Here is a 27,994-nt window from a genome sequence, read left to right on the forward strand (position 1 = left end):
GAGCATTTTAGGCAGGATTTTGCCTCTCCACATGATTTTGGGGCAGGATTTTGCATTTCCTGAGAATTTTGGGGCAGAATTCTGCATTTCCAGGGGATTTTGGGGCAAGATTCTGCCTCTGCCATCCACCCCAAACCTGCAGGGATGGGAATTTGGGGTGCAGGGACCCCCCTAAAGAGGGAGAAAAATAGAGATTTTAAAAGGGGAAGGAAACTGCAGCAGTGCTGGGTGAGGCCCTGGCACAGATTTTCCAGAGAATTCCTGAATCCCCCATCTCTGGAATTATTTGCACAGGAGCTGGAAGATCTCCATGGTCAGGAGGTGGAAAAAAATGAATTTTAAAGTCTCTCCCCACCCAATCCAACCTGGAATTCTGTGATTAAAACCCCACAGAGATGGAAATGAGAATGGCAATGTCCCAATGTCCCCAAAGCTGCAGGTCCCTTTGTTTTGGTGGCAAAGCCCAAATGCTGGGGAGGGAAAACGAGTTTGGCAGCAAAGGAAATGAGAAAAAAAAAAACCAAAAAAAGACATTTATTGACCAAACTACAGCTTGTTGTGCACACAAGCAGGGCCTGGCTGTGGCTCCAGGGGACACCTGGGGACAATGGGGGTCCCATGGGGTCCCACCAGTGCAGCCAGGGTGGGCAAGGAACCCCCTTGGGCATCAAAATGCCCTGGTGGGGAAGCCCTGAAGGAGCTGCAGGAGCAGCTCCAGAACGTTCTACATTCAACCATCAGCTCTGTCCAGCTCACGGCTCCGAGGAGGAGGAGGAGGAGGAGGAGGAAGGGGAGAGAAGGAAGTGGCCACAAGGAACTTCCACAGCTCCCCCACCCCCACCAAGAGGGAGCAAACACCAAAAATAAAAAATAAAGATTTAAAAGCAAAACCAGAACCATCAGCTGCTGCCAGCCAGCCGTGGTCACAGCCAGGCCACTGCTGCGTGTCACCCTCTGTCACCCTCCCAGGAGTGGAGTTCAAAAATGCTGCTTCCCTCAGGAATGAAGCCACATTCACAATGAATTCCTCCTTTTTTTTGTATCGTCAGCTCTGTAAAAATGTATATATTCTACAGATTTATAGACATTTACAGGTTCTCTACATCCTCCCCAGCCAACCGGGGGTGGTTTTTTTTTTTTTACATAATTACAAAATGTATTTGTTATTTGTGAACTGGCTGTGTGAGTGGGGCCAGGACAGAGTTTGGGGTGACCCCCAGCCCCTCCAAGCCCTGTGCCAAGGGGAGGGAAGGGGCTGGGCAGGGCTCCAGCTCGGTGGCACCGGCTCTGGCACAGCTCTGGCACTCCCTGGCACAACATTTCCAGCATGCAGTGCTTCTGCTCCAGAGCTGCGAGTTTAGGCAGGGCACAGAGGCAGCAGAAGGTGCTATTTCCAGAAAAAAAAAAAAAAAACGTTTAAAAAAACAAAACCCAAAAACCCCACACAACCACAAGCCTCAAAACATCTGCTCCAGGCTCAGCTGCCTCGCCCAGCCCAGCAGGAGCTGCTGGAGATGGTTCCCTCTGGGATCCAAGTGAAGCCAAGTCCACTTGAGGGAAGCAGAGAGGAAAAAATTCTCTTCCCAAAGCCACAAATCCTCCATCCATCCATCCATCCATCAGCTGGGATCACACCTTCCTCTTCCTCAGCAACCAGCTGGGCTCCGGGGACAGCTCCACGTCCTCCTGGGGTCACTCAAGTCCAGCTTCAGAGGGAGCAGGGCGGCTGTGCAGCCCCAGGGAGCCCAAGTCCTCCCCAGATGCTCCCCAAAATGCTCCCGGGCGCGTCCAGGGCAGCTCCAGGCTCACCGGATCATGTAGGCCAGGCTGGCGCCCAGGCCGGCCACGCCCGCGAAGGCCATCAGAACGTTCCGGATGCTGCTCTCCAGGTCCTCCACGCGGAAAAAGTCCACAAAGCCCTCCTGGGAGAGAGAGGGGAGGGGGGTCAGATGGGGGGGCAGCCTGCCTGGCACAGCCCCCAGACCCATTGCGGCCTCAAACATCCCCCAGACCCACTGCGGCCTCAAACAGCCCCAGACCCACTGCGGCCTCAAACAGCCCCAGACCCACTGCGGCCTACACATCCCATTGTGCACCCTCAGCCCCATTGCAGCCTAAAACACCCCCAGACCCATTTCAGCCTTAAAAAACCCCCAGACCCATTTCAGCCTTCAAAAACCCCCAGACCCATTGCAGCCTCAAACAGCCCCAGACCCATTGTGGCCTTAAACAGCCCCAGACCCACTGTGGCCTCAAACAGCCCCAGACCCATTGTGGCCTTCAACAGCCCCAGACCCACTGCGGCCTCAAACACCCCCAGACCCACTGCGGCCTACACATCCCATTGTGCACCCTCAGCCCCATTTCAGCCTAAAACACCCCCAGACCCATTTCAGCCTCAAATATCCCCTGTGCTACCCCAGCCCCATATCATCCTGCACATCCTCAGACCCATTTCAGCTTCAAACATCCCCCAGACCCATTGCGGCCTACACATCCCATTGTGCACCCTCAGCCCCATTTCAGCCTAAAACACCCCCAGACCCATTTCAGCCTCAAACACCCCCAGACCCATTGCATCCTAAAACACCCCCAGACCCATTTCAGCCTCAAACATCCCCCAGACCCACTGCGGCCTACACATCCCATTGTGCACCCTCAGCCCCATTGCAGCCTAAAACACCCCCAGACCCATTTCAGCCTCAAACACCTCCAGACCCATTTCAGCCTCAAACACCCCCAGACCCATTTCAGCCTCAAATATCCCCCAGACCCACTGCGGCCTCAAACAGCCCCAGACCCACTGCGGCCTACACATCCCATTGTGCACCCTCAGCCCCATTGCATCCTGAAACACCTCCAGCCCCATTTCAGCCTCAAACACCCCCAGACCCATTTCAGCCTCAAATATCCCCCAGACCCATTTCAGCCTGCTCATCCCATTGTGCTCCCCCATCCCCATTTCAGCCTCAAATATCCCCCAGACCCATTTCAGCCTCAAACACCCCCAGACCCACTGCGGCCTACACATCCCATTGTGCACCCTCAGCCCCATTTCAGCCTAAATAACCCCCAGACCCATTTCAGCCTCAAATATCCCCCAGCCCCATTTCAGCCTCAAACACCCCCAGACCCACTGAGGCCTACACATCCCATTGTGCACCCTCAGCCCCATTGCATTCTGAAACACCCCAGCCCATTTCAGCCTCAAACACCCCCAGACCCATTTCAGCCTTAAATAACCCCCAGACCCATTTCAGCCTCAAACACTCCCAGACCCATTTCAGCCTAAAACACCCCAGACCCATTGCAGCCTCAAATATCCCCCAGACCTATTTCATTCTTCACATCCCAGTGTGCTCCTGTGCTTCCCAAGCCCCATTTCATTCTGCTCATCCCCTGTGCTCCCCCAGCCCCATTTCATCCTGCACATCCCCCAGCCCCATTTCAGCCTCAAATATCCCCCAGACCCATTTCAGCCTCAAACACCCCCCAATCCCATTTCATCCTAAAACATCCCCAGCCCCATTTCATCCTAAAACATTCCCAAGCCCCATTTCATCCTGCTCATCCCCTGTGCTCCCCCAGCCCCATTTCATCCTGCACATTCCCAGCCCCATTTCATCCTGCTCACCCCCTGTGCTCCCCCAGCCCCATTCCAGCCACCCCAGCCCTCCCAGGGCCGCCCTGATTTTGGCAATGCTGCCTCCAAGCTGGGCAGGAACACTCCAAAAGCTGCTTTTTACCTCAAACCACCTCAGCCAGCCCACAAACCCCCCTGGCGACAGCGAGCCAGCACTGCCCCTCACCCCGGGAGCAGGAGAAGGCCGGAATGTCGGGGAAAGTTCCGGAATCCCAGGAATGGTGACTCACCCAGCCCCCCTGGCTCTCCAGCCACTCCCTCTTGGAGTTCACCAGGGCGTCGGTGATGATCCCAGCCAGGCTGCTGACGCTCTGCTCCTGCTGGATGCTCTTGAGGTGCTTGGCCACGAAGGCCCCGAAGGCGATGAGGGTCACAACCCGTCCCCAGTTGGTGACGCCGTCGCTGAACATCTGGGCTGCCACCTCCACCACGCACTGCAGGTCCTCCTCCTGCTGGATCTGCAGCTTCCTCAGCATCCCTGCAAAACCAACAGCTTCAGGGAGGGGTGCAGGAGCACAGGCAGCTCTTCAAAATGCAGTTTATAACAGGCAGCATGTGGTGGGAGGCAGAGCTGCGCCCACAGCTTCAGCTCCAGCTGCAGGCAGGCCTGGATGTAACCAATCCAACCTTTTATTTTGGTTACATTGCATTAGAAACTTTTCTTTTGGATGCAATGCATTATAAACTTTTAGTTACACTGCATTAGAAACTTTTCTTTTGGTTGCAATGCATTACATACTTTTCTTTTGGTTACACTGCATTATAAACTTTTCTTTTGGTTACAATGCATTACAAACTTTCCTTTTGCTTACAATGCATTGAATACTTTTTTTTTTGTTACATTGCATTATGTACTTTTCTTTTGGTTGCAATGCATTATAAACTTTTCTTTTGGTTGCAATGCCTTACAAACTTTCCTTTTGGTTACACTGCATTATTTACTTTGCTTACAATGCATTTTTTATAATTTATATTTTAATAATTTATAATATTATAATATATATATAAATTTATAATATTATAAAATTTATAATTTATAATATATAATATTATATATAATAATTTAATATATAATAATATATAAATAATAATTATATATAATAATTTATAATATTATAGAATTATAAAATTTATAATAATTTATAATATTATAATAATTTATAAACTTTTCTTTTGGTTGCAATGCATTACAAACTTTCCTTTTGCTTACAATGCATTGAATACTTTTTTTTTGTTACATTGCATTATGTACTTTTCTTTTTGTTACAATGCATTACATACTTTCCTTTTGGTTACACTGCATTATATACTTTTCTTTTGGTTACACTGCATTATATACTTTTCTTTTGGTTACAATGCCTTACAAACTTTCCTTTTGGTTACACTTCATTATTTACTTTGCTTACAATGCATTACAAACTTTTCTTTTGGTTACAATGCATTATATATTTTTGATTACACTGCTTTATATACTTTTCTTTTGATTACATTACATTATAAACTTTTCTTTTCCTTACAAATACATTATAAGCTTTTCTTTGCTGAGCATTTTAATACAGCAGAACCAATCTATACCTTATTTTTTACCTATAGCCTATCATAACTCCTATAATTACCATTTTATAGTGGTATACTATAATATATAATATTCAAAATTCCCATATTCATGTTACTGCTCTCCAATCACTAAAAGTCAGTACATTACAGTTTAAGCTAAAAGTTGTTTTTCAGTTTTCTTGCAGTGGAAAATTCTGAGATTATTTTTCCTGCTTTCAAGCTTTGCTGACTTGTTTTTCTGTGGAATCTTTCTGCTTGGTAAAAACATCTTCTTGTTTGGGGTGGGTTTATCCTTTGCTCTAAGGCATAAAAACCCTTTCTAAATAACATAAAATCCCCTTTGCCTCCTTGGTTATCCAGCAAGACTGGCTCAGCAATTCTTATTTAAGAATTCTTATTTAAGCAATTCTAATTTAAATTCTTTTAAGATAATTGAAAATAATTTAAATTAAGATAAAAATAATGTCAAAAAAATAATTTCAATAAAATAAGATTATTTTAAAGTACTTTGCATTATTTTAAGATAATTTTTAAAGAATTTAAAATAAAAATAATAAAAAAATTAAATCATAGAATCAAAGAAAGTTAAAATAATTTAAATTCTTTTAAGATAATTTTAAATAATTTTAATGGAAATAAAAATAATTTGAATGAATAATTTAAATTAAATCCTAATTTAAAATCCTATTTTAAAATAATTGAAAATTAAAATTAATTTAAAATTTCAATTTTAAATAGTTATTTAATTAATTTTAGCTCTGCCTGGCTAAAATAAATTATTATTATAATTAAATTATAAATTATAATGAAATAATTATTTAAAATTGTGCCCATCTGGCCCTGCAGTGCCCTCCATGCAGGGCAAAGAGCCGAGGCTGTGCCAAGCCAAAGGCGTCACTGCTCGGCCATTGCTCAATGTGCACGAACGGCCCGGGCAGTTCCTCCTGTGCCCGCTCAGGAAATCACCGAGGCTGCTCAGGAAACCGCCCAGCCCCGGCACCGCTGCTGAGAGAGAGTCATCCCCCAGGAATGTCCGGGAGCGGGGGCCAGCGACCGATCCCACAGGAACCGATCCCATTGATCCCACAGGGAATTGGGGCCATTGATCCCACAGGAACTGATCCCACTGATCCCACAGCAACCGATCCCATAGGAACTGATCCCACAGGAACCGATCCCACTGATCCCACAGGAACTGACCCCACAGGAACTGATCCCACAGCAACCGATCCCACAGGAACTGATCCCACAGCAACTGACCCCATTGATCCCACAGGAACTGATCCCACTGATCCCACAGGGAATTGGGGCCAGCAACTGATCCCACAGGAACTGACCCCACAGGGAATTGGGGCCAGAAACCGATCCCACAGCAACTGATCCCACAGGAACTGATCCCACTGATCCCACAGGAACTGATCCCACAGGAACTGATCCCACTGATCCCACAGGGAATTGGGGCCAGAAACCGATCCCACAGCAACTGATCCCACAGGAACTGATCCCACAGGAACTGACCCCACAGGAACTGATCCCATTGATCCCACAGGAACTGATCCCACAGGAACTGATCCCACAGGAACTGATCCCACAGGAACTGATCCCACAGGAACTGACCCCATTGATCCCACAGGGAATTGGGGCCAGAAACCGATCCCACAGCAACTGATCCCATGGGGAACTGATCCCACTGATCCCACAGGGAACTGGGGCCAGGAACTGATCCCACAGGAACTGACCCCATTGACCCCAGGGGGAATTGCAGCCAGGAACTTATCCCATTGATCCCTCTGGGAACTGGGGCCAGGAACTGATCCCACAGGAAGTGATCCCACAGGAATTGGGGCCAGCAACTGATCCCACAGGAATTGGGGCCAGGAACTGATCCCACAGGAACTGATCCCACAGGAACTGATCCCACAGGAACTGATCCCACAGGAATTTGGGGCAGGAACTGACCCCACAGGAACTGACCCCATTGATCCCTCTGGGAATTGGGGCCAGCAACCGATCCCACAGGAACTGATCCCACAGGAATTGGGGCCATTGATCCCACAGGGAATTGGGCACAGGAACTGATCCCACAGGAACTGACCCCATTGATCCCCCTGGGAATTGGGGCCAGGAACTGATCCCACAGGAACTGATCCCATTGATCCCCCTGGGAATTGGGGCCAGCAACCGATCCCACAGGAACTGATCCCACAGGAATTGGGGCCAGGAACTGATCCCACTGCCTTTCCCTCTGGGAATTGGGGCCAGGAACTAATCCCCCAGGAACTGATCCCATTGATCCCACAGGGAATTGGGCACAGGAACTGATCCCACAGGAACTGATCCCACTGATCCCATTGGGAACTGGGGGCAGGAATGGATCCCACAGGAACTGATCCCACCTGGGAACTGGGGCACAGGAACTGATCCCACAGCACAGCTAAGAATGAAACCGAAGCTCTTTGTGCTCAATAAACGAAAAAGAAAGGAACCAAAAAAAGGGACGAGCTGAGAAAATGGCACATCCTGCAAGGAGGAAGGTGTTTCACCAGACAGCACCCAAACAACGCCAGGAACCCCAAAACTGCTGCAAGGGACCTCAAAACTGCTACAGAAACCCCAAAACTGCTACAGGAACCCCAAAACTGCTACAGGGACCTCAAAATTGCTAGAGAAACCCCAAAACTGCTACGGGAATCCCAAAACTGCTACAGAAACCCCAAAACTGTTGCAGGGACCTGAACCCTAAAAGCACAACAGGAACCTGCATCCTAAATTCTCAAAACTGCTGCAGGAATCTGCACCCTAACACCCCCAAAGAACCCCAAAACTGCTGCAGAAACCCCAAAACTGCTGCAGAAACCCCAAAACTGCTGCAGGAAATGCAGACACCGCCCTGCTTTGCTGGGCTCCATACGCCAGCACCAGCCCCAAACCAGCCCGAGTGACACAAAACCAGTGACACAAACTGGTCACTTCTCATTTCCAGTTCATCCCCAGGACAGGAACTGGGGGTCAAATTCCTACAGCTGCTTCAGGGCCCTGCAGAAAGGGGTGAAATGTGTGAAAATGGATTTTCCACAGAAATCTGGGAATCCCTGGAAGTGCCCAAGGCCAGGTTGGACAGTTTGGAGCAGCCTGGGATGGTGGAAAGGGTCTCCCTGCCATGGCACTGGATGAGTTTTTGGGTCTTTTTTAAACCAAACCATTCCATGGTTCTATGAGAACATTGCCCAAAAATCTCCTTGCACCTAAACTGAGGGATGAGGATCTAACCCTTAACTTCTGAGCTCCCCAATATTTGGATGTTTGGGATTAAACACATGAAAAGAGATTTCCCAGAGCAGCTGTGGCTGCCCCTGCATCCCTGGCAGTGTTGGACAGGGTTTGGAGCACCCTGGGATGGTGGAAAATGTCCTTGCTCTTGGGCCTGGATGAGTTTTTGGGTCTATTTACACCCAAACCATTCCATGGTTCTATGAGCACATCACCCAGAAGAATTCCCCTCACTAAAAATCCCCTTGCACCTAAACTGGGCAGGCTGAAAACCCCGAGCTGACCAATCTTTGGACGCTTTAAATACATTAAAACAGATTTCCCAGAGAAGCTGTGGGTGCCCCTGGATCCCTGGGAGTGCCCAAGGCCAGGTTGGACAGGGCTGGGATGGTGGAAAGGGTCTCTGCCCATGGCACTGGATGAGTTTTTGGGTCTATTTTAACCCAAACCATTCCATGGTTCTATGAGAACATTGCTCAAAAATCCCCTTGCACCTAAACTTGGTGGTGGTGAGGATCTGAAACTCCTGAGCTCACCAATCTTTAAATTAAAATGGATTTCCCAGAGAAGCCGTGGCTGCCCCTGGGAGTGTCCAAGGCCAGGTTGGACAGGGTTTGGACAAACCTGAGATGGCAGAAGGTGTCCTTACCCATTTTGGATGAGTTTTAAAGTCTATTTCAACCCAAACCATTCCAAAATTCCATGAGAACATCGCCCAAAAATCCCCTTGCACCTAAATTGGGGGGATGAGGCTCTGAACCTCCTGATCTCCCCAGTTTTTGCTCTCTCGGGGTTATTTGCAGCCTCAGCCCGAGCCGAGGGGGACACGAGGAGGACCCGGGGCTAATCTGTAACCACATTATCTCCTCTGCACACACCAACAGCGCCTTTTCCTCGTCCCCACGGAACAAAGTTCAGTTTCGGTTTTGAGCGCTTCCCAACCGCTTTTAACCCCTTCCGAACCAAAGCCACGTCGTATCGATGAGCCGGCCGAGACCCCGGCCATGAGGGCATCACCCCCGGCCCAAACCCGCTCCGGGCACCGGGACAGGCCCAACGGAGAGCACGGGGGTCTCGGCCTCCTCCCGGAGCATTCGACGGACACACACCTTGGAAGGCGAGCTCGTGTTTCCTCATGACGCCGTCGCCGACTCTCCGCAGCGTTTCCAGCGCCTTCTCCATCACCGCATCCCCCGCCGAGCCCGGCCGGCCGGGACCACCCAGGAGACCCTGAAAAAGTTTCTTAGCGCTGGGCTGCGCCTCTCCCGCCGCTTCCCTCAGGTAGCGGCTGATGAGCTCCAGCGAGTCCTGCCGGAGCCCGTCCGGAGGCCCCGGGGGGGTCCCGGGCAGCGAATCGGCGGCGGGGCCGCGCTCGGGCTCGGGGTCGCACCCGTCCAGCTCCTCTTCGGGGCGCCATAGAGTCGCGCCGCAGCCAATCAGCGCGCGCGGCGCAGCGCCTCGGCCAATCAGCGCGCGGGGGGGGTCGGCGCGGCCGGCGGCGGCCCCGGAGCGCTCGCGGGGCGGCTCTGAGGCGGCGGCGGCGGCGGCCGCGGGCTCCGGGCGCTGCTCCGGCCCGCCGGGCGCCAGCGCCGGGGAGCCGCCGCAGTAGAGGTTGAAGCCGATGACGGTTTTCGGCTTCACGGCGAACATGGCGCCCGGTGCGAGCGGCCGGCGGGGTGCGGGCGGGACCGGCGCGGCCGGGTTATATAACCGGCGGCGGTGACGCCGTAGAGGCGGAGCGAGGGCGGGACAGCGAGCGGCTTTTTCCACCTCCGCTTCCGTTCTTGAGGCTGAAAAAAGAGCGCAAAGGAGCAGCCATCCCCTCCATCCCCCCAGCTCGGTGCCCCACTCCCGGTGTCCCCGGTTCTTGCCGGTACCGGGCAGCAGCTCCCCGGTAGCGCCGGGCTGGTCCCGCATCCCTCCGAGCACGGCGGGGAACGGGATCCCCGGGACAGAGCCCCCGGCAGCGCCGAGCATCCTCGGGCACCGACCGGCCACGTGTGTCCCGTGCCTGCCGGAGGGGCCCGGTTCATTCCCGGTCCATCCATTCCCGGTTCATCCCCGATCCATCCCCGGTCCCTTCCCGGTCCCGCAGCACCGAGCATCCCCCGAGTGCGGGGCTGGAGCCAGCACGGCCCCGCTGGTGTGGCCAAAATGGGGTTTGAAAGAAGGGACGGAGATTTAGAATATAAAAGTGGAAGAAATATAGGAAAAAAATAAATATTCTATATCTTTATATAAAATAAAAATAAATATATATTCTATATTTCTATATAGAAGAGATATATTCTATATTTCTATATAGAAGAAATAAATATTCTATATTTCTATCTAGAAGAAGAAATACTCTATATATTTTTATATTTATATAGAAGAAGAAATATATATTATTATCCTTTTGTATAGAAGAAATATATAGTCTATATTGCTATATAGAATAAATATATATTCTATATTTTATATATAAGAAGAAATAGATATTCTATATTTTTATAAAGAAGAAATAGATCTATATTTTGATACAGAGGAATAAATAGATATTCTATACTTTTATATAGAATAAGAAATATGTAGTCTATATTTCTATATAAATACACTATTTATAGAAGAAGAAATGTATACTCTATATTTTTATATAGAAGAAAAAAAATATCTTCTAGTATTTCTATATAGAAGAAATTGATCTATATTTTTATATGGAAGAAAAAATATATCTTCTATATTTCTATATAGAAGAAGAAAAGTATATTCTATATTTTTATATAGAAGAAGAAATAGATCTTCTATATTTTTATATAGAAGAAATAGCTATTCTATATTTTTATATAGAAGAAATAGATCTGTATTTTTATATGGAATAGATATTCTGTATTTTTATATAGAAGAAGAAATGGATCTTCTGTATTTCTATATAGAAGAAATGTATATTCTATATTTTTATATAGAAGAAGAAAATTATATATTTTATATAGAAGAAGAAATAGATCTTCTGTATTTTTATATTTATATAGAAGAAGAAACAGATATTCTATATTTTTATATGGAAGAAAAAATATATCTTCTATATTTCTATATAGAAGAAGAAAAGTATATTCTATATTTTTATATAGAAGAAATAGATTTTCTATATTTTGATACAGAGGAATAAATAGCTATTCTATATTTTTATATAGAAGAAATAGATCTGTATTTTTATATGGGATAGCCTGTATTTTTATATAGAAGAAGAAATGGATCATCTGTATTTCTATATAGAAGAAATGTATATTCTATATTTTTATATAGAAGAAGAAAATTATATATTTTATACAGAAGAAGAAATAGATCTTCTGTATTTTTATATTTATATAGAAGAAGAAATGTATACTCTGTATTTTTATATGGAAGAAAAAAAATATCTTCTATATTTCTATATAGAAGAAGAAAAGTATATTCTATATTTTTATATAGAAGAAGAAATAGATCTTCTATATTTTTATATAGAAGAAGAAATATATATTCTATATTTTTATATAGAAGAAATAGATTTTCTATATTTTGATACAGAGGAATAAATAGCTATTCTATATTTTTATATAGAAGAAATAGATCTGTATTTTTATATGGAATAGATAGCCTGTATTTTTATATAGAAGAAGAAATGGATCTTCTGTATTTCTATATAGAAGAAATGTATATTCTATATTTTTATATAGAAGAAGAAAATTATATATTTTATATAGAAGAAGAAATGTATATTCTATATTTTTATATAGAAGAAGAAATAGATCTATATTTTTATATATAATAAAAAATAGCTTCTGTCACCATCACTGTGCTCTGTTTGGAGCTGCCACCTCCCTGCCACCATTTTTGGGGACAAACTGTGACAAACCAAACCCAGCGTGCTCTGTTTGGAGCTGCCACCTCCCTGCCACCATTTTTGGGGACAAACTGTGACAAACCAAACCCAGCGTGCTCTGACACCCTGAGATGTCCCAGCTCACCAAATCCAGGGCTGTTCATCCCCCTGGGTGTCCCCACCTCCTGTCCCCTTTGTCACCCACCCCAAACCCAGATGAATGAAATCCGTCCCTCTCAGAATCCTTCCCGTGGCCCCAAGGAATGCGTGTCCTTGTCTGGGAAGGAATTCTTGGCAGCAGGAGCGAGAGCAGGGAGCTCTGGCAGCACCCGGCACATTTCTGGGAGCTGGTGCCAAGGCCTGAGCACAAACACGAGCTGGAACAGCGTGTCCCTCCCCGCCTGTCCCCTCAGGGTCCCGGCGTGGCCTCCAGGCCTCGGGAATTCCCAGGTTTTTTGGGAAATCCAGGATAGGGACACACCCAGGGGAAAAGCTCAGGGATGAAAATCCCCCAGGTGGGACTCGGCACCCCCCACCATGCACCCCAAAATGAGCCTGAGGGGTGGCACTGGGGACAAGGGTGGCACGGTGGGGCAGAGGGGAAGGATTTGCAGCTCGAGCAAAGGTTTGGGTTGGTAAAATCCCTCCCCTGTGCCCACCAGTGCCTCTGTGAGCCCACACATTTGAGGGGTATCCCCACACATACTGGAGTCTCCCCACAAGTTTTGGAGGGTGTCCCCACACATTTGGAGGGTGTCCCCACACGTTTGGAGGGTGTCCCCACAGTTGGGGGCTGTCCCCACACGTTTTGGGGTGTCCCCACATGTTTTCGGGTCTCCCCACACTTTTGGAGGGCGTTCCCACGTTTTAGGCCTGTCCTGACGTTTTGGGGCTGTCCCCACGTTTTGGAGGGTGTCCCCATACATTTAGGGGTGTCCCCACATGTTTGGAGGGTGTTCCGACATGTTTTAGGCCTGTTCCCACACGTTTTGGGGCTGTCCCCACAAGTTTTGGAGGGTGTCTCCATACATTTGGAGGCTGTCACCACACATTATGGAGGGTGTCCCCACACGTTTGGAGGGTGTCCCGACATGTTTTAGGCCTGTTCCCACATGTTTTAGGCCTGTCCCCACACGTTTTGGGGTGTCCCCACATATTTGGAGGGTGTCCCCACACGTTTTGGAGCTGTCCCCACACATATGGAGGGTGTCCCGACACGTTTTAGGCCTGTCCCCACACGTTTTGGGGCTGTCCCCACATGTTTTGGGGTCTCCCCACACATTTGGAGGGTGTCCCGACATGTTTTAGGCCTGTTCCCACATGTTTTAGGCATGTCCCAACGTTTTGGGGCTGTCCCCACATGTTTTGGGGTCTCCCCACACATTTGGAGGGTGTCCCGACATGTTTTAGGCCTGTCCCCACACATTTTGGGGCTGTCCCCACACATTTTGGGGCTGTCCCCACACATTTGGAGGCTGTCCCCACACGTTTTGGAGGGTGTTCCCACATGTTTTAGGCCTGTCCCCACATGTTTTGGGGTTTCCCCACACGTTTGGGGCTGTCCCTACACGTTTTGGAGGGTGTCCCCATACATTTAGGGGGTGTTCCCACATGTTTTGGGGTCTCCCCACACGTTTGGAGGGTGTCCCGACATGTTTTAGGCCTGTTCCCACACGTTTTGGGGTGTCCCCACACATTTGGGAGGTGTCCCCACACGTTTGGAGGGTGTCCCGACATGTTTTAGGCCTGTCCCCACACGTTTTGGAGCTGTCCCCACACGTCTGGAGGGTGTTCCCACATGTTTTAGGCCTGTCCCGATGTTTTGGGGCTGTCCCCACATGTTTTGGGGTCTCCCCACACGTTTGGAGGGTGTCCCCATACATTTGGGGGCTGTCCCCACACATTTGGAGGGTGTCCCCACACATTTGAATGGTGTCCCCACACGTTTTGGGGCTGTCCCCACATATCTTGGGGCTGTCACCACACGTTTGGATGGTCTCCCCACACATTTTGGAGGGTGTCCCCACACGTTTGGGGGCTGTCCCCACACATATGGAGGGTGTCCCCATACATTTGGAGGGTGTCCCTGCAGTTTGGAGGGTGTCTCCAGACATTTTGGGGCTGTCCCCACACGTTTTAGGGGGCTGTCCCCTCCCTCTGTCCCCCCCCAGCACAGGGACACCCCCCAGAGCAGCAATTCCCCTCTGCACCTTTCCCTTTTATTTCCTCTTTTAGGTTTTATTTCCCTTTTTTTTGGGGGGAGTTGAATAAAAAGCAAGCACAGCAGTCCAGAAGAGGTGAACATGTAAAAAAATTATATATATATATATATATTTTTTTTTTTTATATATATATTTGTTACCTATTTACAACATGGCTGGGACAGGCAGCAGGAGGGTGTGCAGCCACTGCCCCGAGCAGCTCCCACAGGGGCTGGGGGCCACAACAGGACCCTGTGGGGACAAGGGACAGCTCCCAGTGCCACCACACTCCCTGTCCTCGCCCTGAAGGGTGGCAGGAGCAGCCTTGTGAGGGATTTTTCTCACAGGAGGATCCAGGAAACACCTGAAGGCAGAGCCACATTCCAGCACACCCTGGGCAAACACGGCAGGGAAGTGACACAGGTGACACAGGTGACACACACAGGAGGAAAACCCTGCTGGGCATCCTTCACTCCTGCCTGCCCTCCTTTGGTCCTGGGGGCTGAAATTGGGGCAGGTTTTGTGTGCCCACAATTGGTTTTTTTGTTGTGATTTTGGTGTTAATTTGGGGTGGTTTTTCCTTGAGACAAAAGAAAAGACAAGAAGGGAAAAAAAAAAAATCAAAGTTTGGGATGCCCTGGCACAGCTGTGCCCACAATTGTCCCTGCATGGAGAAGTGGCACCAGGAGGGGACAGTGCCACCCCAAACCCTGGCTCTGCAGGTTCTAAGGTTTGGGGTTTTTTGTTGTGATGTTGGTGTTAATTTGGGGGTTTTGTTATTTTTTTCCCCAGGTTTGAATACAAGAAGGGAAAAAATGGGGAAAAAAATCAAAGTTTGGGATGCCCTGGCACAGCTGTGCCCACACTTGGCCCTGCATGGAAAAGTGACACCAGGGCAGCAGAGGGGACAGGTTTTCTCCTTCTGGTCAAGCTCAGCCAAGCCCTTCTGGTTTTATCCTTCTGACCAAATTCAGCCAAACCCCTCTGGTTTTGTCCCTCTGACCAAATTCAGCCAAGCCCTTGTGGCCAAATTCAGCCAAGCCCTTCTGGTTTTATCCTTATGACCAAATTCAGCCAAACCCCTCTGGTTTTGTCCCTCTGGCCAAATTCAGCCAAACCCACCTGGCCAAATTCAGCCCTTCTGGTTTTAATCTTCTGACCAAATTCAGTCAAACCCTTCTGGTTGTGTCCCTTTATTCAAATTCAGTCAAACCCTTCTGGTTGTGTCCCTTTAGCCAAATTCAGCCAAGCCCCTCTGGTCAAGCTCAGTCAAACCCCTCTGGTTTTGTCCCTTTTAGCCAAATTCAGTCAAACCCCTCTGGTTGTATCCCTTTATCCAAATTCAGTCAAACCCCTCTGGTTGTGTCCCTTTATCCAAATTCAGCCAAACCCACCTGGCCAAATTCAGCCCTTCTGGTTTTATCCTTCTGGCCACATTCAGCCAAGCCCTTCTGGTTTTATCCTTCTGACCAAATTCAGCCAAGCCCCTTTGGTTGTGTCCCTTTATCCAAATTCAGTCAAGCCCTTGTGGCCAAATTCAGCCAAACCCCTCTGGTTTTGTCCCTCTGGCCAAATTCAGCCAAGTCCCTCTGGTTGTGTCCCTCTGACCAATTCAGCAAAACACCTCTGGCCAAGCTCAGCTAAGCCCTTCTGGTTGTGTCCTTCTGGTCAAATTCAGCCAAGCCCCTCTGGTTTTATCCTTCTGACCAAATTCAACCAAGGCCACCTGGCCAAATTCAGCCAAACCCCTCTGGTTTTGTCCCTCTGACCAAATTCAGCCAAGTCCCTCTGGTCAAGCTCAGTCAAACCTCTCTGGTTTTGTGCCTTTTAGCCAAATTCAGCCAAGCCCCTCTGGTTTTGTCCCTTTTATCCAAATTCAGCCAAGCCCCTCCAGCTGAGGGGGGGCTCTACCCCCAAAGCACCCCAAGATGTTTCAAACCCTGCCCAGCCCCTCTGGAAATGTTCAGTGTTGTCTCCCTTGTGAGCTGAGGCAGGGACAGATCTCAGCTCACAACAACACCCCTGCTCCTGCTGTTTATTATCCTGAGATTTTAAAAAAAAAAATTTTTTTTTTTTTTATCTCAGCCAATTTCTTCACTTTGAAGCTCTAAAGCTCACAGCTGACTGTGCCTTCAGGGCTGGGATCACACCTGTGAGATCTGGGATCACAATTTCCAAATCTGGGATCACAATTTCCAGGTCTGAGATCACACTTTCAGACCTGGGGTCACACCTGTGAGACTCTTTGCAGATCTGGGATCACAATTTCCAGATCTGGGATTACACTTGCCAAATTTGAGATCCCACTTCCCAAACCTGGGATCACTCTTTCTAGATCTGGGATCACAATTTCCATATCTGGGATCACAATTTCCATATCTGGGATCACAATTTCCATATCTGGGATCACAATTTCCAGATCTGGGATCACTCTTTGCAGATCTGGGATCACACCTGCCATAACTGGGATCATTCTTTCCAAATCTAGGATCACAATTTCCAGATCTGGGATTACACTTTTCCAAATCTGGGATCACAATTTCCAGATCTGGGATCACTCTTTGCAAATCTGGGATCACAATTTCCATATCTGGGATCACAATTTCCAGATCTGGGATCACTCTTTGCAGATCTAGGATCACTTTTCAGATCTGGGATCACAATTTCCACATCTGGGATCACAATTTCCAGATCTGGGATCACCATTTCCATATCTGGGATCACAATTTCCATATCTGGGATCACTCTTTGCATATCTGGGATCACTCTTTCCAAATCTAGGATCACTTTTTAGATCTGGGATCACAATTTCCATATCTGGGATCACAATTTCCAGATCTGGGATCACAATTTCCACATCTGGGATCACACCTGTGAGATGTGGGATCACTCTTTCCAAATCTGGGATCACAATTTCCAGATCTGGGATCACAATTTCCATATCTAGGATCACAATTTCCATATCTGGGATCACAATTTCCAGACCTGGGATCACTTTCCACATCTGGGATCCCAATTTCCATATCTGGGATCACTCTTTCCAGATCTGGGATCACAATTTCCACATCTGGGATCACTCTTTGCAGATCTGGGATCCCAATTTCCACATCTGGGATCACAATTTCCATATCTGGGATCCCAATTTCCAGATGTGGGATCCCAATTTCCAGATGTGGGATCCCAATTTCCATATCTGGGATCGCTCTCCTGCCCAGCTGGCTCAGTCTCTGCCTCCCCAGCCCCTGCCATCCCTTCCCACCCCTCATCCCTGCCCTGTCCCCTCCTCCAGGGGCTGTCCCAGAGCCACGATGGCTCCAAACAGCAGCAAAATTAAGGCAAAGCCTCTCTGGGAGGAGGGGCCAGCCCAACCCTGCCATCCCAGTCACCTTTGGGGTGTTCTTGCTGCAAAAACTCAAACAAACTACGTGGATTCTGCTGCTCCCATCCATCCCTATGGTACAGTGAAGTTCAATCCATTTAGCCAAAACAAAAAATGAGACAAAAAGAGGGCTGGGAGTGCAGCTACCCGGCCAGCTTGCTGGTGACCAGCGAGGATTTCCTCTGGGGCAGGTCCTGGGGCGTGGGGATGTGGTCTCCTGTCACCAGGTTCTTGTCAGGCCCTGCGCTGGGCAGCTGCTTGTTCTTCATCTTGGCCTTGGCCATGTTGTAGTCGCCAGAATCGAAGTATTTTTGCTGCAAGGGGGAGAAATGTTTGGGTTATTGGGAGTGAAGGAGGGGCAGGGGGAGAACAGAGCCATGGGGAAAAAAAGAAATCCAGGCTTGGGATGCCCAACACTCAAAGCACAGGTTTGCCTCAACACCCTTCAAATTCCCCCTTGTGTCTGGTGCTTTTTATCCCTTTCTCCTTTTTATCCCTTTCTCCTTTTTATCCCTTTCTCCTTTTTATCCTTTTCCCTTTGGGGAGGGCTAAATTGGGATTGAGATTGCGTGTGCAGGATTTGGGATTGAGATTGGCTGTGCAGGATTTGGGATTGAGATTGGCTGTGCAGGATTTAGAATTGAAATTGTGTGTGCAGGATTTGGGACTGGTGTGCAGGAACTGGGATTGGGTGTGCAGGATTTGAGATTTGGTGTGCAGGATTTGGGATTGGGATTGGATGTGCAGGAGCTGGGAAACATCAAAACCATGGGGAAAAAAAGAAATCAGGCTTGGGTTGCCCAACACTCAAAACAAAGGTTTGCCTCAACCCTTCAAATTCCCCCTTGTGTCTGGTGCTTTTATCCCTTTCTCCTTTTTATCCCTTTCCCTTTTAACTTTGGGGAGGGTTAAATTGGGATTGGGATTGGGTGTGCAGGAGCTGGGATTGGGATTGGGTGTGCAGGATTTGGGATTGGGGTTGGGTGTGCAGGATTTGGGATTGAGATTGGGTGTGCAGGATTTGGGATTGGGTGTGCAGGATTTGGGATTGGGTGTGCAGGATTTGGGATTGAGATTGGGTGTGCAGGATTTGGGATTGAGATTGGGTGTGCAGGATTTGGGATTGGGGTTGGGTGTGCAGGATTTGGGATTGGGGTTGGGTGTGCAGGAGCTGGGAAACACCAAAACCATGGGGAAAAAAAGAAATCCAGGCTTGGGATGCCCAACACTTTCAAAGCACAGGTTTGCCTCAACACCCTTCAAATTCCCCCTTGTCTCTGGTGCTTTTTATCCCTTTCTCCTTTTTATCCCTTTCTCCTTTTTATCCCTTTCCCTTTTTCCCTTTGGGGAGGGTTAAATTGGGATTGGGATTGGGTGTGCAGGAGTTAGAACTGAAATTGGCTGTGCAGGATTTGGGATTGGGTGTGCAGGAGCTGGATTGGGGTTGGATATGGATCCCTCAGGAGTGCTGGGATTGGGTTGGGGTTGGTGTGGATCCCTCAGGGAGTGCTGGGATTGGGTTGGATGTGGATCCCTCAGGGAGTGCTGGGATTGGGGTTGGATGTGGATCCCTCAGGGAGTGCTGGGGTTGGGGTTGGATGTGGATCCCTCAGGGAGCGCTGGGGTTGGGATTTGGGTTGGATGTGGATCCCTCAGGGAGTGCTGGGGTTGGGTTGGATGTGGATCCCTCAGGGAGTGCTGGGGTTGGGATTGGATGTGGATCCCTCAGGGAATGCTGGGATTGGATGTGGATCCCTCAGGGAATGCTGGGGTTTGGGTTGGGTGTGGATCCCTCAGGGAGTGCTGGGGTTGGGGTTGGGGTTGGATGTGGATCCCTCAGGGAGTGCTGGGGTTGGGGTTGGGGTTGGATGTGGATCCCTCAGGGAGTGCTGGGGTTTGGGTTGGATGTGGAAGTGCTGGGGTTGCTCTTTGCCAGCCCTGAGCAGATGGCACAGGGGAAATGCAGGCAGCAGCCAGGCCAGGTCCAAAGGCCTTTGGCCCAGGCAGTGACTCAGCCCAGGCTGACTCAGCTCAGGCACCTCTGACCCAGAGCTGGGACCTTTGGATGGCGGCGGCCCTGACCCAGAGCCCTGGCACGGCCTGGGGGCAGGGAGGGGAAACTGGGGAATGGTGGGATCACACCCGAGAGAGCTGGGATCACATCCGAGAGAGCTGGGATCACATCTGAGAGAGCTGGGATCACACTGCCAGGTTTGGGATCACACCCGAGAGAGCTGGGATCACATTGCCAGGTTTGGGATCACACCTGAGAGATCTGGGATCACATCTGAGAGGGCTGGGATCACATTGCCAGGTTTGGGATCACATTGCCAGGTTTGGGATCACACCTGAGAGAGCTGGGATCACACCTGAGAGAGCTGGGATCACACTGCCAGGTTTGGGATCACACCTGAGAGAGCTGGGATCACGTCTGAGAGGGCTGGGATCCCATTGCCAGGTTTGGGATCACACCTGAGAGAGCTGGGATCACACTGCCAGGTTTGGGATCACATCTGTGAGAGCTGGGATCACACTGCCAGGTTTGGGATCACATTGCCAGGTTTGGGATCACACCTGAGAGAGCTGGGATCACACCTGAGAGAGCTGGGATCACATTGCCAGGTTTGGGATCACACCTGTGAGATTTGGGATCACACCTGTGAGAGCTGGGATCACATTGCCAGGTTTGGGATCACATCTGCCAGGGCTGGGATTATAACTGTGATAGCTGGGATTATAACTATGAGATTTGGGATCACATCTGTGAGGGCTGGGATCACACTTTCCAGATTTGGAATCACACCTGTGAGAGCTGGGATTATAACTATGAGATTTGGGATCACACCTGTGAGATCTGGGATCACACCTGTGAGAGCTGGGATCACACTGCCACGTTTGGGATCACACCTGTGAGAGCTGGGATCACACTGCCAGGTTTGGGATCACACTTTCCAAAGTTAAGATCACACTTTCCATATTTGGGATCACACCTGTGAGATCTGGGATCTTAACTGTGAGATTTGGAATCACACTTTCTAAAGCTGGGATCACACTTTGCAGATTTGGGATCACACCTGTGAGAGCTGGGATCACACTGCCCAGATTGGGATCACACTGCCAGGTTTGGGATCACACCTATGAAATTTGGGATCACACCTGTGAGATTTGGGATCACACTGCCAGGTTTGGGATTACACCTGAGAGATTTGGGATCACACTTTCCAAAGTTAAGATCACACTTTCCAGGTTTGGGATCCCACTGCCAGGTTTGGGATCACACCTATGAAATTTGGGATCACACCTGTGAGATTTGGGATCACATTTTCTAAAGCTGGGATCACAATTTGCAGATTTGGGATCACACCTGTGAGATTTGGGATCCCACTGCCAGGTTTGGGATCACACCTATGAAATTTGGGATCACACCTGTGAGATTTGGGATCACACTTTCAGGGTTTGGGATCACACCTGTGAGATTTGGGATCACACCTGTGAGATTTGGGATCACACTTTCAGGGTTTGGGATCCCACCTGTGAGAAGCTGACAGGATCACACTGCAGTGGAATTGGATACCCGGGTCCTAGAGCCAGGACTTTGGGATAGGAGCTAGGGTGACACTTGTCAGGATTTTGGGTGTGAACCAGACTTTAGGATGGTGAACCAAGCCTAGAGAGGGCAGACTTTTAGGCGTGGCCAGTGATTTTGGGATGTGAACCAGGAATTTGGGATGAACCAGGCTAGGACAGAACTTGGGATGGTAAACCCAGGATCTTTGTGGTGAGCCCGGCCTACGAGCCAGGACTTTTGGGATGAGGAACTAGGGGGACAGAGCCAGGACTTTTGGATGGCGGCTAGAACACAGGATTTTGGATGATGAACCAGGCCTAAGAGACAGAACTTTTAGATGGTGAACCAGGACTTTTGGGTGGTGAGCCAGGCTTTTATGGGTGATAAACCGGCCTAGAGACAGAACTTTGGGTGAGCCAGGCCTAGAGAGCATGGACTTTTGGGATGAGGAACTCGGGTGACAGAGCAGGATTTTTGGGGGGTGAACCAGGCCTAGAGACCAGGACTTTTGGGATGATGAGCCAGGATTTTTGGGATGGTGAACCAGGATTTTTGGGATGAGCCAGACCTACAGAGCCAGGACTTTTGGGATGAGGAGCTAGGGGTGACAGAGACAGGACTTTTGGGGTGAGCCAGGCCTAGAGAAACAGGATTTTTGGGATGATGAACCAGGACTTTTGGGGTGGTGAGCCAGGGCTAGGGACAGAACTTCTGGGATGAGGAACTAGGGGTGACAGAGCCAGGATTTTTGGGATGATGAGCCAGGATTTTTGGGATGATGAGCCAGGATTTTTGGGATCAGCCAGGCCTACAGAGCCAGCACTTTTGGGATGATGAGCCAGGACTTTTGGGGCGAGCCAGGCCTACAAAGCCAGGACTTTTGGGATGATGAACCTGTCCTAGAGACAGGATTTTTGGGATGAGCCAGGCCTAGAGAGACAGGATTTTTGGGATGATGAACCAGGACTTTAGGGATGATAAGCCACACCTAGAGCCAGGACTTTTGGGGTGAGGAGCTAGGGGTGACAGAGCCAGGATTTTTGGGATGGTGAACTAGGCCTAGAGAGCCAGAACTTTTGGGATGATGAGCCAGGATCTTTGGGATGAGCCTGGCCTACAGAGACAGGATTTTTGGGATGATGAGCCAGGCCTAGACAGATAGGACTTTTAGGATGATGAGTCAGGACTTTTGGGATGAAGAACTAGGGGTGACAGAGCCAGGATTTTTGGGATGGTGAACCAGGACTTTTAGGATGATAAACCAGGCCTAGAGCCAGGATTTACGGGGTGAGCCAGGCTGCCACACCAGCACTCTGGGAATGATAAACCAGTGACAAACCCAGGACTTTTGCCCCAGAGAACAATCCCTGGCCCTTCCTGCACCATCCCAGCTCAAAGGGCATCCCAGTGCCAATCCCACATCCCACCCATCATTTAAATTGAATTTAAAATTAATTCAACTCCTTCAATTAAAATTAAAATTTTAATTTTACACCAAAAAAAAATTGAAGTTAAAATAAAATTTTAATTTTTTTTTCTCAATTTTAAATTGATTTTTGGGGTGTAAAATTAAATTTTTATTTTTCAATTTTAATTTTAATTCAAGTTTTAAGCTTTATATACACATAATAAATTTCTTGATGATTTCTTAATGGGATAATAAATTCAATTTAAATTTTTACGTGTACGTATTATGTATATATTAATGTATATATTATTATTTTATATGTATTTTAATATGTATTTTATATGTATTATAAAATATGTATTTTAATATGTAATTTATTATTTACTATTTATATGTATTTATATGTAATTATATGTATTTATATGTATTTATAAGTAATAAATTCATTTATTATTTCCTAATGGAATATAAATTTAATTAAATTTCAAATGTTATATGTAAGTAATAAATTCATTTATTATTTCTTAGCGGAATATAAATTTAATTAAATTTTAGATTTTAAATACAAGTAATAAATTCATTTATTATTTCTTAATGGCATAATAAATGAAAATGTTAATTTTATATATAAATAATAAGTAAATTTATTATTTTTTAGTAGGATAATAAATTAAATTAATTTCCCAAAGTAAAGCCTGATCCCTTCCTTCCTTTTTCCCAACCCAGGAGTCTTTTGATCCATTTCTGAGGATTTAATCCCATTTTTGAGAGATTTTCCTCATTTTTTCCCCATTTTTTTCCCAATTTTCTGAGGTTTTTTCCCAGATTTCTCAATTTTTCTCCCATTTTTTCCCCAGGTTTCCTCACCAATTTTTTCTCCATTTTTTCCCAGGTTTTCCCAGGGTTTTTTTCCCAGATTTTTCCCAGTTTGTTTCCCATTTATTTTTCCTATTATTTTTCCCTTTCTCCCCCCTCATTTTCCCCCCATTTTTCCCCAATTTCCCAGATTTTTTCTTTTTTTTTCCCCCCATTTTTCCTCCAGATTTCCCCAAATTTCCCATTTTTTTCCCCATTTTCCCCCATACTTCCTGATTTTTTCCCATTTTTCCCCAATTTTTTCCGCATTTTTTCCCCATTTTCCCCGATTTTTCCCATTTTTTTCCCCATACTTCCGATTTTTTCCATTTTCCCCAATTTTTTCCCATTTTTCCCCATTTTTTCCCATTTTCCCCCCATTTTTCATATTCTCGATTTTTTCCCATTTTTTCCCAATTTTTCCCCATTTTTTCCCCATACTTCCCAATTTTTTCCCCAATTTTTTCCCATTTTTTCCCCCATTTTTTCCCCATACTTCCTGATTTTTCCCCATTTTTCTCCCATTTTTTCCCCATTTTTTCCCATTTTCCCCCCATTTTTTCCCATTTTTTCCCAATTTTGCTCCCTGGCCGCTCCCCCACCCACTACCCTTTCTGCAGCTCTTCTGAGGAAATCGGAGCCGTTTTTTCCCCATACTTCCGATTTTTTCCCATTTTTTCCCATTTTCCCATTTTTTCCCCATTTTTTCCCATTTTTTTCCCATTTTTCCCCCATTTTTTCCCCAATTTTTCCCCATTTCCCCCCATTTTTGGTCTTGGCGCTCCCCAGCCCCATCATTTCTGCAGCTCTTCATAGAAATCGAGCCGTTTTTTCCCCATCTTCCGATTTTTCCCCATTTTTCCCCAATTTTTCCCCTTTTATTCCCCAATTTTTCCCCATTTTTCCCCATACTTCCTATTTTTTTCCCATTTTCCCCATTTTTTCCAACTTCCGATTTTTTCCCCAATTTTCCCATTTTTTCCCATTTTTCCCATTTTTCCCCAATTTTTCCCATTTTTTCCCCATTTTTGGCTCTCCTGGGGCCGCTCCCCACTCACCCCTTTCTGCAGCCTCTTCATGAGGAAATCGGAGCCGCCGGGTTTCTGGCCCAGGTTGGGATATTTGGCTTTGAGCTTGGCCTCCTCTGCCCGCTCGGGGGAGATGCCCTTGTCCTTCTCCTGACCGTCCTGAAATACAGAAAAAATCAAAAATTATTCATTAAATAACAGTTACGTTATTTATCACATCATTCGTTTATAGTTATGAATTAAATTTAAATTTATTTCATGAAATTTTCATTGTTTTCTTATTAATTTATCTGTAGTAATTAAGTTAAAATTTATTTAATAAAATAAATTTCTGTTTAATTAATTATCTATATTAATTTATATTTAATATAATATATAAATTTATATATTTATTAATACTATATATCAATACATAACATATTAATAAATGTTAATATTAATATAATATTAATATTAATACCATGCAATATTAATAGCATTAAATATAATACTGTATTAATTATATATTACATTATATTACATTACATTACATATTATTATATTATATTACATTACATTATATATTATTATATATTATATTATATTATATTATATTATATTATATTATATTATATTATATTATATTATATTATATTATATTATATTATACATTACATTATATCAATATAATAGCTAAATTTACTTATATTTATTAATCAAATTTAAATTTATTAAATAAAATGCACATTATTGCTGACATTATTAATTTATTTATTTAAAATTTATTTATTTAACGAAATGCACATTATTAATTTACATTTACATTTATTTCTTAACTCAAAACTTATTCATTAAAGGAAATTGACATTATTGATTACACTATTAATTTACATTTATTAATTGCATTAACATTTATTTAATAAAATTGGCGTTAGTTATTACATTACTAATGTACAATTAGTTACCCCAATCCATCCCAGTTACCCCATCCCAGTTACCCCAGTCCATCCCAGTTACCCCAATCCATCCCAGTTACCCCAGTCCATCCCAGTTACCCCATCCATCCCAGTTACCCCATCCCAGTTACCCCAATCCATCCCAGTTACCCCAATCCATCCCAGTTACCCCAGTCCATCCCAGTTACCCCAATCCATCCCAGTTACCCCAATCCATCCCAGTTACCCCATCCCAGTTACCCCATCCCAGTTCCCCTATCCCAGTTCCACTCTCCCATCCCAGTTCCCCCAACCTCAGTTACCCCCTCCCAGTTCCCCCAATCCCAGTTACCCCCTCCCATCCCAGTTACCCAAATCCCATCCCAGTTACCCAAATCCCATCCCAATTACCCCATCCATCCCAATTACCCCATCCATCCCAATTACCCCAATACCAGTTACCCCATGCAATCCCAGTTACCCCATCCCAGTTACCCCCATCCATCCCAGTCACCCCCTCCCAGTTCCCCCATCCCAGTTCCACCATCCCATCCCAGTTCCCCCATCCCAGTTCCCCCATTCCCTCCCAGTTCCCCCGTCCCACCCCCATTCCCCCCACCCCAGGTTAATCCCAGCCCCCCCCCACCCCCGTTCCTCCATCCCGGGTCCCCCCCGACCTCACCCCACCGACCCCACGCACCCCCCACACCGCCATCGAGCCTAATCCGGAAGTCCCGCCCCCCCCCAGCCCCGTAGCCAATCACAGTCCCGCTTTCGACAGACTGACTACAGAAATAACCAATCTCCGTTTAGGACTGGAAAGAGGGACGTGCAGCCGAGCCAGTGGGAGTTCGCCCGATACTCCCTCAGTCCCCCGGGGGTTCCCCCACCTGTTTTTCCTGCCCGGTCTCCTCCGTGAAGGCGCCGGTACCGAGCGGGGCTGCCATGGCGGCGAGGGGGGGGCTCTGCGCTCCCTCCGCTGCGTCCGGCCCCGCGCCCTGCTCCAAAATGGCCGCCACCGCCTCCACCGCCTCAGCTGCGTGACGGACAGCAGCTCTACCCAATGAACGCAGAGAAGCGGCCGCAGTGACATCACACCTGACCAATCAGTGCGAGCGGGGGGGCGGAGCACTGAGGGAAGGTGGTGCCATCAAAGGGCGGGGCAACAATGACTGGCATTAACAGCGGCCAATGGAAAGCGAGAAACATCGAGTGGGAGGGAAAACAGGCGGGGCTTCCGCTGTCCCACAGAGCCGCAGGTTCGAGACCGGGGCCGGGAGGGTGCGGGGACACCGGGACACCGAAAAGCCCCAAAAGCGCCCCCGGAATGGAAAAGGGGCCTGAGAGAGGAGGGAGCTCACCCGCACCCATCAGCTGAGACCACCCGCAGCTCATGTCACCCGTGTCACCCTGGGCACATCCCGCCCCTCCCGGACAATGCCAACGGCGGCAGCTGCACCCACTGAAACACAGACACAGCCCGGGCTGCAGAGAAATAATTCAGTTTTAAGTGAACTACAGGAGAATCGAGTGGGGGAGGAAGGAAGGAAAGGGGTTGTGAACAAAAATAATCACAGTTTCACTTGGTTCTTCTCACTAGAAAGAGCAGCTGAGCCACGGGGGCACAGCCTGGGGGGGCTTTGGGTGCCCAACACCCCCAAACCATCCCAGGAGGGGGTGGGTGAGCTCCTCATGGGCACCCCAGAGCTGGAGCGGGATGTGGGAGAGGCACCCACGAGTCCCGTCTGTGCCAGGGGTTTGGCTTCTTGGAGCAGCTCCTGGGGCACCCCAAACTTTGCCACCTCAAACTCTGCCACCCCAAACTCTGCCACCCCAAACTCTGCCACCTCAAACTCTGCCACCCCAATTCTGCCACCCCAAACTCTGCCACCCCAGTTCAGCCACCCCAGTTCTGCCACCCCAGTTCTGCCACCCCCGGCTCTGCCCTGGCCTCAGAAGGAAATGCCCAAGGAGTGAGGAGCTGCTGCCACCTCTCCCTGGAGGCACCACGAGGCTCTGCTGGTGGTGCTGGTGGTGGGTTCTCACCTCCCAACCCTACCTGGGAAGGGGAAAAACAAAAATCCCCAGGTCCCTCCCCAGGCTGAGCCCACCCAGTGCCCACCCTCTCATGGGGAGAGGGGTCCAATTGATGGGACCCATCAAGGGTCTCCTCCACACCATGTGAGGACTTCTTGAAGGCCACCAGCATGGTCCAGATCATCTCTGTGTTCCTGCCTTTGTCACCTTTCAGGTCCAAGTCCTTCTGGGGACAGGGTTCCCCTTGATGGGACCCATCAATGATCTCCCCCACATCATGTGAGGAGTGTTTA

The 27,994-nt window shown here is 47.8% G+C and overlaps 2 protein-coding genes and 1 long non-coding RNA gene across 3 annotated transcripts; all 3 read right to left on the bottom strand.

The window, feature by feature from the left end:
* Positions 1 to 516: 516 nt before the first annotated feature.
* On the bottom strand, positions 517 to 10,181 carry MCL1 (MCL1 apoptosis regulator, BCL2 family member). The gene is made up of 3 exons (XM_064732636.1): positions 9,580 to 10,181; positions 3,874 to 4,121; positions 517 to 1,922 (listed from the first exon to the last, which is right to left on the bottom strand). The coding sequence occupies exons 1-3, from the start codon at positions 10,118 to 10,120 to the stop codon at positions 1,806 to 1,808; spliced, it is 906 nt and encodes a 301-aa protein (XP_064588706.1). The 5' UTR covers positions 10,121 to 10,181; the 3' UTR covers positions 517 to 1,805.
* Positions 10,182 to 14,605: 4,424 nt separating this feature from the next.
* On the bottom strand, positions 14,606 to 17,031 carry LOC135457692 (uncharacterized). The gene is made up of 2 exons (XR_010442755.1): positions 16,360 to 17,031; positions 14,606 to 16,320 (listed from the first exon to the last, which is right to left on the bottom strand). It is a non-coding gene; the product is annotated as an uncharacterized LOC135457692 (long non-coding RNA).
* A 29-nt stretch (positions 17,032 to 17,060) lies between these two features.
* ENSA (endosulfine alpha) lies at positions 17,061 to 26,714 on the bottom strand. The gene is made up of 3 exons (XM_064732403.1): positions 26,555 to 26,714; positions 24,781 to 24,909; positions 17,061 to 18,205 (listed from the first exon to the last, which is right to left on the bottom strand). Exons 1-3 carry the CDS (start codon positions 26,609 to 26,611, stop codon positions 18,035 to 18,037), a joined length of 357 nt encoding a protein of 118 aa, XP_064588473.1. The 5' UTR covers positions 26,612 to 26,714; the 3' UTR covers positions 17,061 to 18,034.
* Positions 26,715 to 27,994: the final 1,280 nt, after the last annotated feature.

The sequence above is a fragment of the Zonotrichia leucophrys genome, chromosome 25 (assembly GCF_028769735.1).
Source record: "Zonotrichia leucophrys gambelii isolate GWCS_2022_RI chromosome 25, RI_Zleu_2.0, whole genome shotgun sequence".
NCBI lineage: Eukaryota > Metazoa > Chordata > Aves > Passeriformes > Passerellidae > Zonotrichia > Zonotrichia leucophrys.